Source organism: Ochotona princeps, chromosome 1 (assembly GCF_030435755.1).
Source record: "Ochotona princeps isolate mOchPri1 chromosome 1, mOchPri1.hap1, whole genome shotgun sequence".
Lineage (NCBI taxonomy): Eukaryota > Metazoa > Chordata > Mammalia > Lagomorpha > Ochotonidae > Ochotona > Ochotona princeps.
Window position 1 is genome coordinate 123426675 of NC_080832.1, and position 16935 is coordinate 123443609.

A 16935-nucleotide genomic window follows, 5' to 3' on the forward strand; every position below is an offset into this window, starting at 1 on the left:
ATGGGTTTTACAGATCCTTGCCAATACTTATTTTTGTTTTTGGTAATTGCCATTCTGAATGGCTGTTGACACTTCATCTCCCTGATGATATTGAGAATCGCTTTCTACATTTGGTTTTCTTTAAGAAATGCCTATTCAGATCCGTTGCTCATTTTTTCATTGGACTGTTATTGCTGCTGTTCTTGCCTACCCATTAAATTTTTTTACTTGTAAGGCATAATTACAGATGGAAGTAGAGACGGAGAAAGATCTTCCATCTGCTGGTTGACTCCCCAAATGGTCAGAGTGCTAGAGCTGAGCTGATCTGAAGCCAGGAGTCGCCAGGAGCTTCCTCTGGGTCTCCTGGAGGGTTAGGGTTAGGGTTGATGCTGCCTTCCCGGGCCATAAGCAGAGAGCAGGAAGGGAAGTGGAGCAGCTGGGACATGAACCATACGGGTTGTTGGAACCATACTACTCCAGTTCCCCTCCTACCCCACCCTCCACTTCTTAACTTTCACTTGTTGAGTTTTGAGTTCCTTATATTTTCTGGATATTAATCCTTTCTCGGAAGCATAGTATGCAACTATTTTTCCCTTTTCTATCAGCTGTCTCTTGACTCTGCTCTGTGTGCAGTAGCTTCTTAATTTGGTATGATCTCATTTATCTAGTTTGGCTTTATTACCTGCATTGTGGTGGTCTTACAAAACAAAAATCTACACTAATACATCCTAGTTACAGAGTTGGGTCTTACGTTTAATTCTTTGATCCATCTAGGGTTAACTTTCATATGAGGTCAGAGGTAAACATGAAGCTTCATGTTCTGCATATCAACATCCAATTTTCTGAGGCCGTTTTTGTCTACAGTGTGTATCTTTGCTAGCCTGGTGGACGGTACTCCTTGAGGACTCTGCTCGTTGTTCTTTTGAGTTCTTCATCAGGCATTTCAATCAGCTTTTGTTTGGAGTCCATTAGTCAAAAATTACTGGGTTCCTTTGGCAACATCAGACTGCTTTGCTTTTAACTGTGCTTCCTAAGTTCATGTGCTGGTATCTGTATTCTGGCAGTGTTTCTGCAACTTGTGTAGGCTGGCACTCCTGGTGGAAGACTTTTCTGAAGAGGTGACTTTGAGTGTGCACTTCATATTTTGGTTCTTACTGGATGGAGAGGTACATCCTCCCTAACCCTGTCTTCCACTAAAATGGATGGCAGCTGAAGTGGGATGCTCCTCTCGGTTCCGGCATGGGTCTCAGCAGAAGCCAGGAAGGGGGTGGCCTTTGGGGCTGTTGGCTCTCAGTGCATGGATGTTGCATGCATAATAACACAGGTCCAAACTTCCAGGAGAGTGTGCACAGCCCTTGGGGGTGGATAGTAATATCAGGCTGAAGTTTGGGGCAGGTGCATAGCTAATCACTACTTAAGTCTTAGAATTTTCTATGATGTTTTAATGCCACTTCTTTTCCCCCAAGCATTCTGTGTTGTGCTGTCTGGGGCTCGGAGAGGACTGAATAAAGCAGTCCTATAATGGCCAACACTGCAATGCTGCTAAGAACCCATAGCCTACAGCATGACAGAACATTGCATGCAGTAGATCACAGCCCATGTTGTCATGGGCCTCCTGCTACTGAGGTCACTGTACTCAACCACAGGTCATCCTGACTGGCAAGTTTTCTTGTCTAAGGCCAAAGGTCTCCATCTGGGACAAAGTTCAGGGGCTCCATCCATGAGCGATGTCCTGGGACAAGACACTGGCCTGGCACTGAGTTCCAAGATGAGGTCTTGTGCTCCCCTTGGTGCCCTTCTCCTTGGTTCTGGAGTCTCACTCCTTGCTGTTTGCCCAGGATTTGGGGAGGGCTGGTGAAGGGACCCTCATGACCACTAAGACTGATGGTAAGCAGAGCTGCCCCTGCATCGAGCAGTCAGTGGACTCTCCGCTGCTTTGTGGATGGGTGCTGGGCTTGTACAGGTCTCCAGATGACAAGGGCTAAACCACTTTGCCCTAGCAGGGCACAGGTCTCCTTCTGATGCTATGTCTTGGTCTGTGTCTGAGTTTGGGGAGCAGGGGCCATGGGGCTCTGATACTGGGGCTCACTACAGTGGGACTGGCATTGAGCTTCAAGAGTCCAAATACCTGCCAGAAGTTGGGGTTGGGGTGGTGGGCTCAATCAGTCACCTGACTGTGGACAGGGGTTAGTGTGCAAGTACTGGCTTGGGGGCAGGGACCATGGGGTCCTACCCAGTCCTGGGTTTCAAGGTCAAAACCTGGATGTAATTCCATCTTCCTTCCCCTAGTACGAAGCAAAGGGTCTCTAAAGGCTGACACAGGCATGTTTCCTTCCAGTCCTTGTTAGTATATCTTTATTAAGTCAAAACCAGAATTCTGGGCTTCCCCTTGGCTTCCTTAGCTCTTGGGATGGTGATCTGCTCATTCGTGACTGTTCACATTGGTGGCTGGGTGTGCTGATGACTGCTGGAATATCTGACTCAACCCTCATCTTATTCCTCCCCTACAGTTTATTTAACTCCATTTTTTTCCCATGAACTTTTGGACGTACCTTGTATCAGTTGGTGCAAGGCAAATTGAGGTCAAATGTGAGACAAAGGAGCAGGAATATTCTTAGCACATGCATGCAAGCTTTGGAATTGAGCTGTGTCCAAGTCCTGCCCCTATAATTTAGCTGGTCTGTGTTTTCAGAAATTACTTCATCTGTTGGCTTTGAATTTTTTTAGTAAAATGATAGTAATGCCTATCTCATTTCTTCAGAACAATTTTAACAACTGTACAAAGCACATCTAGCAGATTTAAAGGATAGCTTATGGTTATCAATATTATCATAAATGGAACTACAGGCCCAGTGCAATGGCTCAACTGGCTAATACTCTACCTCTAAGCGCTGGGATTGTATATGGGCACCAGTATGTGTCTGGGCTGCTCTACTTCCTATCCAATTCCCTTCTTACAGCCTGAGAAAGCAGCAGAGGATGGCCCAAAGCCTTGGGACCCGGCACCTGCATGGGAGACTCAGAGGAAGCTCTTAGCTTTGGATTGGTTAGCTCAGCTTTGGCCATTGTGGCCATCTGGGGAGTGAACAAGTAGGTGGAAGATCTTTGTCTCTCCTTCTCTCTGTAAATCTGCCTTTCCAATAAAAATCAGTCTTTTAAAAATATTTGGACCTGTGCCATGGAAGAGAGGAACAGACAAGGTCTGTAGAAAAATATCGAAGGTTCAAAGGAAAAAATTTAGTTTAAATCCACTGCTGGCAGGCATGCAAACTGATACAATGATTTCAGAAAAGCACTCGGCTGTGCCCACTGAAGCTGAATTGCTTTGACCCAGCAATTCTACTCCTAGGCCAAAATTTACAGTGTGTGCCAAAACATGCTTCTAGCTGTGTTTTCCTAATAGCGACCAAACTGGGAACAAATTACGAAAGGATACAACATGATAGAGTCATACAGTGGAATACTACTAAGCAATGAGCATGAAGCTCACAGCCACTGAATGCCTCAGTTTGGAGTTAAAGGAGGCAGATTCAGAAATGATACTGTGTGATTGCATTTGTATAAAACTGATCAGGAGGCAAACCAAGCTTACAGTGTTAAAGATAAGTAGTGGTTCTACTTCAAGGAAGTAGCTGGGAGCAGGTGTGAGGAGCCACCTGGAGCTGGCTGCAATGTTTGTGCAGTCTTTCAAGTTTCTGCAATTCTGCACTTTTTCATAAGGATATTCTACTCTAATAAGGAGTTGAGGAAATTGTCTAGGCAACAGATAAGATTTCTTCCTGGTTTCTGTTATACAGGTGGTGGGGGGACACGTGAAAAAAAAAATAGGTGTTACTAAGGGAAAACAAAAAACATAGCTGTGTTTTCAATCTGCAGGTAAAGTGTCCCACCATGCTGGGAGTTGGGCCACGCCATGGCACAACCCCAAAGTCCAGTTATTTCACACAACAAAAGCACACTGCCTGTTCACTGGTGCATCTTTGGACATGCTGCTGGGGGCTCTGTTGAGGATCCTTCACAGTGGTGGGACAAGCACATGGGGAGCTCTGCTACACAGGAACATGTGCCCCATGCATTCATACTTAAACAAGCCATGTGGCCATGCCTGCCTTCAAAGGGTGGGAGTGCAGGCTCAGCCCTGGGCTTGGTCCTCTGCAGAATGCCACTGGTAGGTGTCTACATCACCACCTCCCTTCCTGTCGCTGGAGGTAACAGGAGAGCAGCAGCTGGGCTTCCAGACTTTTGTTAACACTCTGGGTCACGGAAACAGTGGCTGAGATCACGTGTGCTCCAGGCTCTGCTGCACAGCTGTGCCTCTTGTCCCTGTCTGGACCAAACGGACAAGGGAAAGTGGCCATCCGGGCAAGTTGCCATCCTGGCGTGGTCTGCACAGCCGGAATAATCCTTGAGGACCCCTGGCCAGGCATGAGCTGGATACAGTGTGACTGTCCAATAAAATGGGAGGGGAAGAGTGGGGGCAGCAGGAGCAAAAGAAAGCAGCAAAACCTGTCGGATATGGGGCTCAGGGTTCTTAGGTGCCGCACAGGTGACTCAAGGCTTTAACATGGTGTTTTTCTCCCCTGGGTGTTGGCTAGATGAGTATCATTTCTATTCACCTGTCTGGTCCAACTGTGGACAGCTCGCAACTGGAAGCATCCTCTGCCAGCCCTCCAGACTTCCCCAGAGAAGTGAGGGGGCTCCCAAGTGGATACTGGACTCATCTTGGATTGTAAATGTGAGTTCTCCTTACAACACATAATGGGTTCAAGAGAAAAGTACTAACACCTAGAAATAAAAATATTAAATACATATATATGTGTGACTATATATACATAAGTTTAAATTCACCAACCAAAGGCATATTTAAATTTTAATATGCAAGTACCATTACAGACATGCAAGTGTTATGGGTTTAAAATCCGCAACCTCCACCAGACACCTGATTTTCATTTGCCTGAAAATCCAAGTAACTTGAAATCTGACAAGTGTTGCATTTCTTTATTGCACCAGTTTTTTTTTTCCACTGCAAGTAGACTCGCTGAATTCAATGGTGTCAGGTAGAAAGAAGACGTTAGAAAATGGGTACGGTCTGTTTCTGACAGATGCCGTCTGTGGGAGTCTGTGGGTGCTGCAGACAATAGGTGATGGCTCAAATTTTACAAAGTGTTGAGCAGAGTCCTTTAATTGGTGGCCTTTTCCTGTGCCTTCCAAAAATAGGCTTCAATATAAACTTCTTCGGCATACATCTGCTGTGAAAAAAGATGTCTGTAGCATTAAGACTTTAAACAATGCATGAAGGGGAAGGCGTATGTAAAAATGTTTATTAAAAGTTAAAAATTCTTCCTGGGAAAAAGATGATCTTGGTCATTGTACTGACTGCAACATTTTTTTTTAATGCCACCACTTGCATTGCTTCCTAAAAATAAACCAAAAGGAGTTTAATTTGAAAAATATGCTGTGGCAGTTGGGATTAGGTTTCAGGTCAGATAACCAAGGGGCCCCACTCCGTGAGAGACAGGGTGAGCCTCATTAAGAAGTGTGTCGGGGAAGAGGCAGCTGGGCTCGCACAGATCACTGCCCTTTGGAGAACTGATGTGGTGGCCTTCCTGGCCACTGAGGATTTAATTAGAATTCCTTCTTCATGGACACTTGGTTTGGTTGTGTTCTAATTACAGACCCTGACTAAAGAAGCCACGAGAAACGCCAGCAGCGCGAGGCCCACTGCGACCCTCAGGGCGCAGTCCTCATGCAGCCTTGGTGTCTTCTGCGCCGTTCTGGAACTTGCTGCGCTGCGGGATGTGGAACTGTGGTGAGTGCCGAGCTTGCTGGTGGTTTCCTAAGGAGACAAACAGGAGAGAAGGTGACTTGAGGATGCGGAGTCAGCCCTGCTGTGAGGTCCAGCAGTGAGCAAACTCCCCACTGCAAAGCGCATGCCGTTGAACACTCACTGTAGACCAGGTGGCCCAAGGTGGGTAGGAGTAAGTCATGGTTGCTTTCCTTGATGGGCCAAAGCCACCTCATTTTCCTAATGCAAGACTACAGGAGGAGAAACAGTATACCTACAGTGAACCAAGGGCAGATTGATGAAAGGTAGACTTTGTGACTTAGATTGTCCCACCAGAATGTTCTAGGGCTGCAACTAGGCTCACTCAAAGAATGAGGGTAGAAAAAGATGAGAGCCATTATATTTAGCAAACACCTTCCTTAGGACCGACTTCTAGCTGCTCTGCTGGAGGGTCTGGGTGACAAGCAGATCCCACCCACAGGCAGTCCCTGACACTGACCCCACTGTGCCAGGTGAATTCTGTAAGGCCCAGCCGGGGTGGGTGACGGGAAGCCTACGTGGAGACTGAGAGGGCCTCACCAGGAGAAGGCAGCTTCCTCCTGGGCCAGCAGTCCAGCAGTGACAGAGGGAACCACCAAAGTTGAAGGCACACTCCTTTGTCCCCTAACCTCACCTCTACAGCCCCCCAATGAAACAACCCCTCACATTCCCTGGGTGCGGCTTCCCTAGCCCACTGTCAGTACCAGACCAGTGAACCTCGCCTGGGAGTGCTCCCAATAAAGCTTGATTCAAGCTGAACTCTATTTTTTTTAAGATTTATTTTATTGCAAAGTCAAGATATATAGAGAGGAGACAGAGAAGATCTGTCCAGTGATTCACTCCCCAAGTGACCACAATGGCCAGGGCTGCGCTGTTCTGACTGGGAGCCAGGAACTTCCTCCAGGTCTCCCACACAGGTACAGGGTCCCAAGGCTTTGGGCTATCCTCGACTGCTTTCCCAGGCCACAAGCAGGGAGCTGGATGGGAAGTAGAGCTGCCGGGATTAGAACCGGCACCCATATGGGATCCTGGCCCATACAAGGTGAGGACTTAAGCCGCTTGGCCACTATGCCAGGCCCTGAACTCTACTGTGTGGATTTCTGGTTCTGAACATGTCCTCCAACTCTATAAAGGCTATTCCTCCAACTCTATAAAGGCTATTTTCTAGGTACACCAGGCATGGAAAAAGCTCTGAAATGATTTTGGAGACGGTGTGAGTAGCTGGGACCGAGACCAAGGAAGAGCAGGTAGGGAGCACGTGCCATTTGAGAGCTTTTATTGTTTCTAAGCGAGTTTGTGAGGGGAGATTCCCTCCCCCCAAGGTGCCACTTTAGGAGCAGTGTCACCTCCCCCTAACACTGTGAGAAGTGGGCGTGGTAAAGAGGTGGATGAGAAATGCTGGAAGGAGAAGTGAGGGACATCCTGGAGGCAGGACTCAGAGGCCGCCAGGGAGGAACCAGGGAGTCAGTGCAGCACGGAATGCAGCCAAGAACCATTTTCTGGGCCCATTTCTCCCAGCATGTGCTCTCCGCTAGCTGTTGGTGAATTTGCCTTCTTTGGGGTCACCATGTGTGCTAGATGGCGCCTGTGCAGGGATGTGGGGGGTGATGAGGGAGGTGCAGGCATCCACCATGGAGCAGATCACCAGGGCCTATGTTGCAACTGTTGCAGAGGGGATGGAAAAGGAAACAGTTGTTGTGGACACAGAATGTACAGGATGTGAATGCATGAGTGGATAGTGAGAGATACTTTCATTTCTTCATTCCTATTCTTTGTAACTTCCACAGTGCAATTTCCACAGGCTAATATTTACACATGATGGATGAGGAAGGAGCCTGGCTTTGACTGTAGGAGACTAATTGCAAAATTAATAAAGCTGCTGGCCTCTAGGATAAATCTTGCAACCCTGATTAAAGTCAAACCATCATTTACATCCCTGCTCCCAGGTAGCTGGGCCCCTACTCTGTGGGTTTCCTTGAACTCTGGGTCCTGCCCAGGCCGACACACAGCTGCACCGAACGGAGCAGCCATGCCCACAGCAGGAAGCACTGATGGTTACGTTCACGGGGACCAATGACGGCGTAGCCGAAGCTGCTCCAGCCCCTGGGAGCCCCTGGCTTTCCGCATGGTGTTCTGAGGTTGGAAACATATTGATGACCTTCCATTTGGATTACAGATAGCTCCAAGGCTGCAAGGGCGGGGGCGGAGAAAGATGGTGGCTGAACAAGGTGATCCTCTCGACCGAGATCGTGAGGTGGACCGTGATTCACATACTAACAAGAGGTAAGGGAGCCGGGTGAGGGGCCAGAGTGTCTGCTTTCAATATACTAACAGGAGAAGACTCGCTTAAGGGAGCAGAAAGGAAAGAGTAGTCGTCTCTTTCTTCCACAGTCTGGAGAAAGATGCCTTGCTTTCTGTTGGCATGAGGTGACAGTGAGAGAGAATTAAGCTCAGTACCAGGCTGCTTACCATGCAGCCTAGATGAGGTCCCACTACCCCTGTGCCAGGCCAGTACCTGTAGTCTTTGGGCCCTCCTTAGCTAGATGACCAAAGGCCTACACCTCCCCCAGTTTCTGGTACCAGACTAAGCTCCAGGGGAGGTCCACGGGAAATTGAGCTTAGGCCTCTGCCTTGAAGCTGAACGGCAAGCTTGCCTTGGTGAGTCCCAGCACCAGACAGGGCCAAAGGCCACTCTGCCCCAGGCCAGTGGTCACAATGCCTGTGAATTGGCCTGACGTCACACAGGGACCTGCGCCATGGTGGGACAGATTCACTTTGGTGTGTGTCACTGCTAATTGCATAGGGCCTGGGTGTGCACTCCTGAGACTGCATGGTACCTGGTGACTCAGATAGGTGAACAGCCCAGGTCCTAGCCAGGGTGGCTAAAGGGGCTGCCACCATTTCCCAAACCTCACTCAATAAGCAGGACTTGAACTACAAGAGAGTAGGGCAGGAAACTGAGATCAGAGTTTGCCTGCGGCTCATTGCCACTGCTACAACAATGAGATCCAGAGGTCCCTAGCCGCAGGCCAGTATCTGCAAACAACCACCTAAAGACCAGTGCCTTGATTCCTAGGATGGATAAGTGTCTTAGCCTGTACGACCATATCTTCTTGCATGGATCTGGTACAAATATGATAGACTGTGCAGAGCCCTGTGGCTTCCTTCAAGTCTTAGTACGTGTAGCCCAACTTAGTGTCTGTCTAGTTAGGCAACAGAATGTTCACCACCCATCCTTAGAACTCGGTGTTGGGGCCCAGCGGCATGGCCTAGCGGCTTAAGTCCTTGCCTTGAAAGCTCCGGGATCCCATATGGGCGCCAGTTCTAATCCTGGCAGCTCCACTTCCCATCCAGCTCCCTGCTTGTGGCCTGGGAAAGCAGTTGAGGACGGCCCAAAGCTTTGGGACCCTGTACCCGCGTGGGAGACCCGGAAGAGGTTCCAGGTTCCCGGCTTTGGATCGGTGCGCACCGGCCCGTTGCGGCTCACTTGGGGAGTGAATCATCGGATGGAAGATCTTCCTCTTTGTCTCTCCTCCTCTCTGTATATCCGGCTTTCCAATAATAATAAAATGTTAAAAAAAAAAAAACTCGGTGTTGGTTGGTGAAACAATCAGCAGATCCCAGCCATCTCTGCTCCATGCCAGCATCTCTGGATAGCGCCTCTGGTACCTGCCTTGGTACCATCTGGATTACTGTGGCACTGGATAACTGGACTCATACCCTGGTCACTATCACCTGTGATTGAAATGACCCTGGGGTGCAGCTGTACCTCAGCAGTGTGAGCCTTGGCCCAATCCTGTGCTGGGGGCACTGCAAGGTAGACAGCTTGCTGCGAACATTCTCAGGGCATCTGCCACAGTCCCAGGTAAGCTAAGTTTCCTTGGGGGATGAACAGGTACATTCCACAGAAACTCGGGGCTGGCATGACTATGATCCCAGTGCTGCTCCTGCTAATGTGGGGCCCTAAGTGACACCATGGGGCACTACTGAAATCCATGCAACTCTGAAAAGGTTGGGAGGTGTGCCACGTAATACAGGTAGGCTACGTTATAGCCTCCAGCTGAAACCAAAGCTGAAACGGTCTAACCAACCAACACCTAGACATACATTTTCATGAAAAAGCCATTTGCCCTGAAACACTCATTAAAATGTATAGAAATAACTGGTCATCCACTGTGCAAATATCAACATGTGGTTGGAGGAAGTATGGAAAAGCAAGGCAGTATGACGTCCCCACAGGAAAACAGTAAAAGAAAGGAGAAGGAGGAAATGCCTGGTGAAGAACGCAAAGGGATGTCAGACAGTTGCAGGATAATGTGCAAAACAAAGAAATTAGAAAACCAATGCATGACATGAGAAATTCCACAAAGAGAAAAGACCTTAAGAGTCAAACAAATCTTGCAAAGATCTTGCTAAGCAAAAAACATAGTTGAACACCTCAAGAATAGATAAGATGAAGTGGAAGAAAGAATGAATGTGAAGACAACTTTTTGAAGTATCTATCAGATGATAATAGGCTCCCAAACGTTCCTTTTTTAACTAAGCATAGAAAACCCATTCCCTTAAATAATAGCTTTAAAATCCCAATATTGAGAAAGATGTGAACATTCAAGCATAGAAGGCCCCCAGAGCCCCAAGTAGACCTGCTCAGAAAAGATCCTCCTTGCAATGCATGGAAGTGTTAGAGCAAAACTCAATGGGAACACAAAGTGATTATTAAAATCTGTAAGATAAAACTGACAAGTTCTACTTAAGGCAGCACTCACTAGATGAACAGATTTTCCTTCCAGTAGACCACTTACAGGCCAGTAGGAAATAGAATGATATATTCCAGGTTTTCAAAACTGCACCTTTCAGATAAAAATCTGCCGCTCAAGAATGCAACACAGAAAAGTTCTAAAAGTTGGCAGAAATAAAGACCTCCCAAGACAAGTAAAACATGAAAGAAGGAAGCCGCATCAGACCAGCCTTGCTCCAGAAGGACCCCCTTAATTTCACCTTCATAAAAACACGCGATGCTTGGGCTAGGCATGCAGATGGGGACCTCTGCTCCATCGGCTGCTTTTGGCTGATGGGGCGGGGGGGGGGTGCAGCCTCGCCCAACTGCTTAAAAAATCAACCAGCGCCATCTTGGCTCTGGTGGCACCTAGCTTTGTCCACTGGCTGCCTGCCGATGGGCTCTGGGCTCATGGGGGTGTGGAATAACTGCCTGGGGACATCCATGGATAAGGTCATTGTACAGGCAGGAGAGGAATGAATCCTGAGGCACTCACAATGCCAAGGCCATTGTACTTGCAGGTAAACCAGGGGACTGAGCCCTGGTGGTTTGGAGGGGAAAGACTGGAGGGTCTGTATAGGCCAGACTGATTCACCAGCCCACATGGGAGTCCTGCTTGTTAATGCAGAACATCGCTGACTGCCACAAGCCAGCCCACATGAAAGCTGGGGCTGGGGACCTCTCTAGCAGGGCCAGATCCCAGTCCCTGACTCAGTGTCAGAACAGGGGACGGCGTCACATTAGTCCGGGCCATGACACTATCCAGCACGTAAGTGAACTAGGTCTGGGGCTAGATTCTGCAGGGGGTAAGTGAGCCCAACCCTGTGGAAATACAAGTCCCACTGGTTAGCTTACGAGTTGGGGTGGTGATGGACTGAATTAGGTGTGATCACGGAACATGCCAACACTCATAGGTCCTGGGACCGAGAATGGGCTAGACAGGTTCAGGTTGTAACATCTGCATGTGCATGGCCCAGCAGGGGAGTCCCATGCAGCTCCCCTGCCCAGTTCACACCCTACCCCCAGGGTCTCACGTGTGCTGGTTGTGCACTGCAGCTTAGTCTAGCATGGCCCACCTCACCTCGCCATTTGCCAGTGGGTGCTGTAGCCTGGCTGGGCCCAACTCACACTGTTGGGGGCTACAGCCTAGCCTAGCCCAGTCCAGCAGGCTTCCAGTCCTGTGAACTGGCTTGTGTTGTGGCAACCCACACTCCATTCTGGTGCTCAGATTCATCAGCAGGTGATATGAACTGGCCCAGCCTGGTTTGCCCCCAACCTGAGCCAAATGTATGCCAGTGAATACCATTACCTGGCTGGCCTGGGCTGCTCCCTATCATGGTTCTTGTGTTCACTTGCAGGGACTGTGTCTAAAAGGAGTTCCCCAAGCTCCTCCATCAGAGCCTCTCCCAATGCCAGATCTTGTGCACACCGGTAGATCCCTACTAAGTAGGCCAGCCCTACTTAGTCCCCTTCTTGTCCTAGCAGAGATAGTGGCGTTTCCTGACTGGTCCTCACCCATTTCCAGTTTTTACCATTGGGTGTTACAGCCCAGCCAAGCCTAACCCACACCCGGACACAGCTCACACATGGTTCAGTAGGGGCAGAGACCTAGCCTAGCCTGTCCTACACCCACACTGGTTCTCATGAGCACCAGTGGGTGCTGGAGTGTAGCCCAGTCTGGTGCACCCCAGACTGCACCTGTGCCAAGGGAGACTAACCATATCCAGACCGGACAGCAGCCCCTATTCTGGACTTTGCACCCACCCTGTGGGAACCACAACCCAGCCAGGGCATCCCTTTAGCTCCCCAACCAGGAGAGTGCAATAGCTGGGGGGGAGGGGGGCAGACCAGAACAGGCTGGGCAGGGCTACAACACCTATTTGCATATGAGCTGGATCAGGGAAAAGCCAGGCTGGGTTGACTGTTGCTACTGGTGCATACAGAAGCCAGAGTGGGTGTGGGTTGGCTGGGCTCTGCCACAGTATCCACTAGCAGACGCTAGCACGGAGGGGTAATTCTGTCATGTTAAACTGCAGACCACCCGGGGAGTGCAAGGTCCAGGAGTGAGTGGGCACCTTCTTCTTGGGTTGCCACTTGGACTGGCAAGCATAAGAACCAGGACTGGGGCAGACATGTGGCTAGACAGAGGTTCTCACCAGCAGGTGTGTAGGTTGCATAGTGGGACTGTTTGAACTGGGCTTCAGTGGCCACTGACATGAGCGCTGAATGGGATGTGGGACAGACTGGACCAGTCTGCTGTACATACTGGCAAGCTTGGGAACCAGGGCAAGGGGCAGGCCTGGTGGGGATTATTGTAGGTCACTCCAACCAGGCTGCAGCTTCCACTGGTTTGCATGAGGGCAGGATCAGGCTGGGCTCAAACACTGGTTTGCACAGAAGACAGGGCTGGAGACAGAATTCATCCAGCAATTTCAACTACCAGTGTGTGTGACAGAATGGCCAGAACTGGTATTCGCAAATATAAGAATCCGGTCTGGGAATACCTCACTAAAACTTTCTGTGGGAATCCCCACAACTGAATTGCTGGACTTAGACTCCCAACCACGGAGGAATTGCAGAATTGTGGAGTGCATGTGTTAGAGCTGGGCTGCCTCTGTGGCTTAGATGGAGCTGTGGACAGCATATCCACGTGCACATGGGGGATATGGCAGTACATTGGAGCCTACAGAGGATGGAGAACAGAACACCTTGATCAACTACCCCAACCACATGTTGGCAGTGAATACTTGGGCAAACAGACTCTAAGGTAAACTATGTCAACCAATGGATTCTGTAAAGATTGGATGATGCTTTGAGTGGCGAGATAAGTAATTTAGAACTGTTGAACTATCAAAACTTCTTGACCAGGACCCCTGGAGCTTGCCCTACATCAGAGACCCTGGGATGGTGTCAGGTGGCTGTCTTCCATCCCAGGATATAAAGGCAGCTAGGAAACTGGGTGTGGCTTCTCCCCATTTCCCCAGATGCAGGAAGAAAAAATGAAAATAGTGGTTTCACCCACTTTCCTGACCCTTTGCACCCAAATCAACTAAAACATTAAAAAATGTAAAAATATATACATGAAACTACAAGGGAAAAGGTGTGCTGATTTTGCCCTGGGAAATATACAAGAACAAGGGTATAGGTTGGCTGTGCAAAGTCTACAGGAAGAGGGTAGACTGCGCAAGGAGCAGTGAGTGGGACAAGATGGGGGTGGGGGACTTCCACAGCCAGTGGCTGGAGGAGGGGGATGTTATCAGAGTAAGGAAAGAGAAACCAGGGGCAGCTCCTGGTACTGGTGCTCCCCAATGCCTGGGGGAAAATGTCGTGGTCACTACTGGCTTTGAGTTTGGCCTGGGTCCCTGAAGCAAGGGCATGGTGCTCCCCTCACTCTCAAAAGGTGCCTGATTAAACTTCCAAAGTGGAGCACCAACCTCTATCGGATGGGGAGTCTCGTGGGGCTGGGAACACCTTGGTTGTCCCTGTGACCATGCAATGGGCTGTGCGGGCGTGGCTCCAGCAACTGAGCTCCCTGTATAGACCCTGAGTGGGTGGGACATGCAGGCAGTGGGGGGTCGCCCTGGCAGAGAGCTTTGTCAGGATGTCAGCATGCACATCACCACCCTGTCTCTACCACTTGCTGAAGACAGAACGGCCATGACCAACCTGGTGTCACTCTGGACTCTTGCCCCATCCTTCACTGGCTGGACCGCTCAGGCCACACTATGCATCCTTGGAGCCTCAAGAAGGAACACACACTCCACTGAGCCAGTGACAAGTATTTCAAAGAGAAAAGGTCTCCGAGGAGAAAACCAACAAGTGTTTCTACTAACAAGAGGTATAGAAATACAAGGAAGACACAGTAACATTTCAATATTACAATGTGAACATGAAGAGACTAACAAAATGCCTGAAAATTTGAATGAATGGTCAAAGAACAGCGACCCAGCTGTTCCACTTCTGATCCAGTTGTGGAAGTAGTGGTAGATGGCCAAAAGCCTTGAATTCCTGCACTCATGTGGGAAACCTGGAAAGAAGCTTTTGACTCCTAGCATTGGACCTGCTCAGCTCTGGACATTTGGGGAAGTGAACAGTGGATGGAAGATCTTTGTCTCTCTGTAAATCTGACTTTGAAAAAATAAAACTGGATCTAAGAGCACCTTAAAAAGATCATTCATCCGGAGCAAGGGATGCTGGAATATTCAGTATACACAAAACAGACATAACCTATCACAAAGTCATATAATCATCTCTACAGATGCAGAAACAGGCATTCAATAAAACATTGTCACGACTAAAGGCCTACACTAATTAAAAGGTAGAAGGATTGTCCCTTAAAGTTATATACAACATATGGACAGCCAGTTTATCATACTGAACGTGGAGAAGCTGAAAGCGTTTTCTCTATAATGGGAAACCCACTCCCATTAGTCTTGTTCAGTAGAAGTCAAGAAGTTCTACCCAGGGCTAATTGAAAACAAAGAATGGTAAGACATACACATAGGGACAGAAGGGTCAAATTATCACTGTGGATCATGTGAGACTGTGTGTGCATTACAACCTAACCACTCCATGGAGAGACTAACCAGAATCGACAGATGAATTCAGTAAAGTTGCAGGACACAAACACCTATAGTCGGCAGATTTATACACCAATGAGAAACTCAGAAATTAGAACAGTGTCATTCACCATAACTGCAAATGTAAAAACCCTGAAATAAATTTAAACCAACAGTGTAAATTTCCCCAATGAAAGTTATATAAAACACTGATGAAACTGAAGACATGCAAAGAATAGATTCCATGTTCATAGATTAAAAAGATTCTTACTAAAATGTTCATAGTACCCAAAGCCATTTACAGATTCAGTGTATTTATTGACAAAACTAGATAAAACAATCCTAAAATATGTATGTAACCGTAAATGACCCCAAATATCCAAATCAAACGAACAAAAAGAACAAAACTAGAAGCATCACAAAACTTGATTTAAAAACATACTACTGAGTAACTGTAACCAGAGAGCATTATACTGACGGAAAAGCAGACACATAGACCCCAGCAATGAATCCGGTGATTCTTGACCAAGGTGCCAAAGACATGTATTAGAGAAAGGGCAGCCTCTTTAATAAACGGTGCTGGCAAAACTGCATAGAAGATTTAATCTTATATTTCTCCTACCATTAACATTCACCTGTCACAAAAATCAACACAGCATAAATCAAAGACCTAAATGTAACACTGGCAGCCAGGACAGTACTAGAAGAAAACACAGGGGAAACCATTGAAGACAACACGGGCAATTTGGTTTTCCAGAAAAGTCTTCAAAAGCAAATCAGACCAATGCAAAATCAGACGAATGGCACTGTATCAAACTCGCACGACTACACAGCAAAGGAAATAATCAGAGTGAAGAGAATCAACATGGGAGAAAATATTCCTAACTCGTCTAAAAAAATTACACAGCAAAAAGACAAAATGAAAAAAGATATTTGAAACGAGTGATCTGACAGAAGATTAATATGGAGTTTTTGAATTCTTTAACAAGAAACCACCTTGTTAAGAAATGGACAAAGGAGCTAAACAGATGCAAATGGCTAACAAGCATACGAGCAAATGCTTAACATCACCAGGCCACAGGAAAATATACTCCTCATGCTGTTATAAAAAAGACAGAAAATAAGTAATGTTGATAATGATGGGGAGAAATGGGGATATCAAACCAATGGTAGGGGTGCAAAGCAGCATAGGTTCCTCAGGAAGCTAAGACCAGATCTTCCATATGGCCCCGCCATTTCATTTCTAAGTATAACTATAAACCCAAATTAATTGAAATCTTCACATGAGAGATGCATTTGCACTGTCATATTCACTGTATCACTATTCACAATGGCCAAAACATGGAATCAAACCTGGCATTTATCACTGTGTAAATGGAACCGGAGGTCATTATGTTCAGTGAAATTAACCAGACATGAGATGACAAATACCACAATTCTTTCTCTTGTGTGAAAGGTAGAATAATGATTACTGCAAGTTATGAGTGGGAGGGGCAGAGGAGATAGAGGGCAGTTGGGTAATGGGTGCCAAACACGGTGATGTAGAAGCAACAGGTTCTGATGTTTCACAGCATAGTGGGGCAACTGTCACTGACAATGTAGTATATACTGCTTGAGGATAGGTTCCCCATCTAGAGACAAAAGTGCGAATTAACTGAAGTGGTCCATTTACTGCATGCATGTGTTAAAATATCTAATGGCATGTTAATCAAGAATTATATACATATAAAAAGAAGGCAGAGTCCCTCTTTGTCTCAAGTGATGGAAGGTATTTGAGTTCCCAAGAGGCAGCAAGA

General features: G+C 47.6%; 1 protein-coding gene and 1 long non-coding RNA gene across 2 annotated transcripts in view; one reads left to right on the top strand and one right to left on the bottom strand.

Annotated features, from left to right (window-relative positions):
* Positions 1 to 5357: 5357 nt before the first annotated feature.
* The window catches only part of CDKAL1 (CDK5 regulatory subunit associated protein 1 like 1), a 648926-nt gene continuing 637348 nt past the window's right edge, over positions 5358 to 16935 (bottom strand). Inside the window, exon 15 of the mRNA XM_058667489.1 lies at positions 5358 to 5815. Within this exon, the coding sequence (XP_058523472.1) occupies positions 5645 to 5815 (171 nt within the window). The 3' untranslated portion in view covers positions 5358 to 5644. The remainder of the gene's footprint in view (positions 5816 to 16935) is intronic.
* LOC131480966 (uncharacterized) lies at positions 5656 to 7826 on the top strand. The gene is made up of 3 exons (XR_009245923.1): positions 5656 to 5788; positions 6972 to 7050; positions 7591 to 7826. It is a non-coding gene; the product is annotated as an uncharacterized LOC131480966 (long non-coding RNA).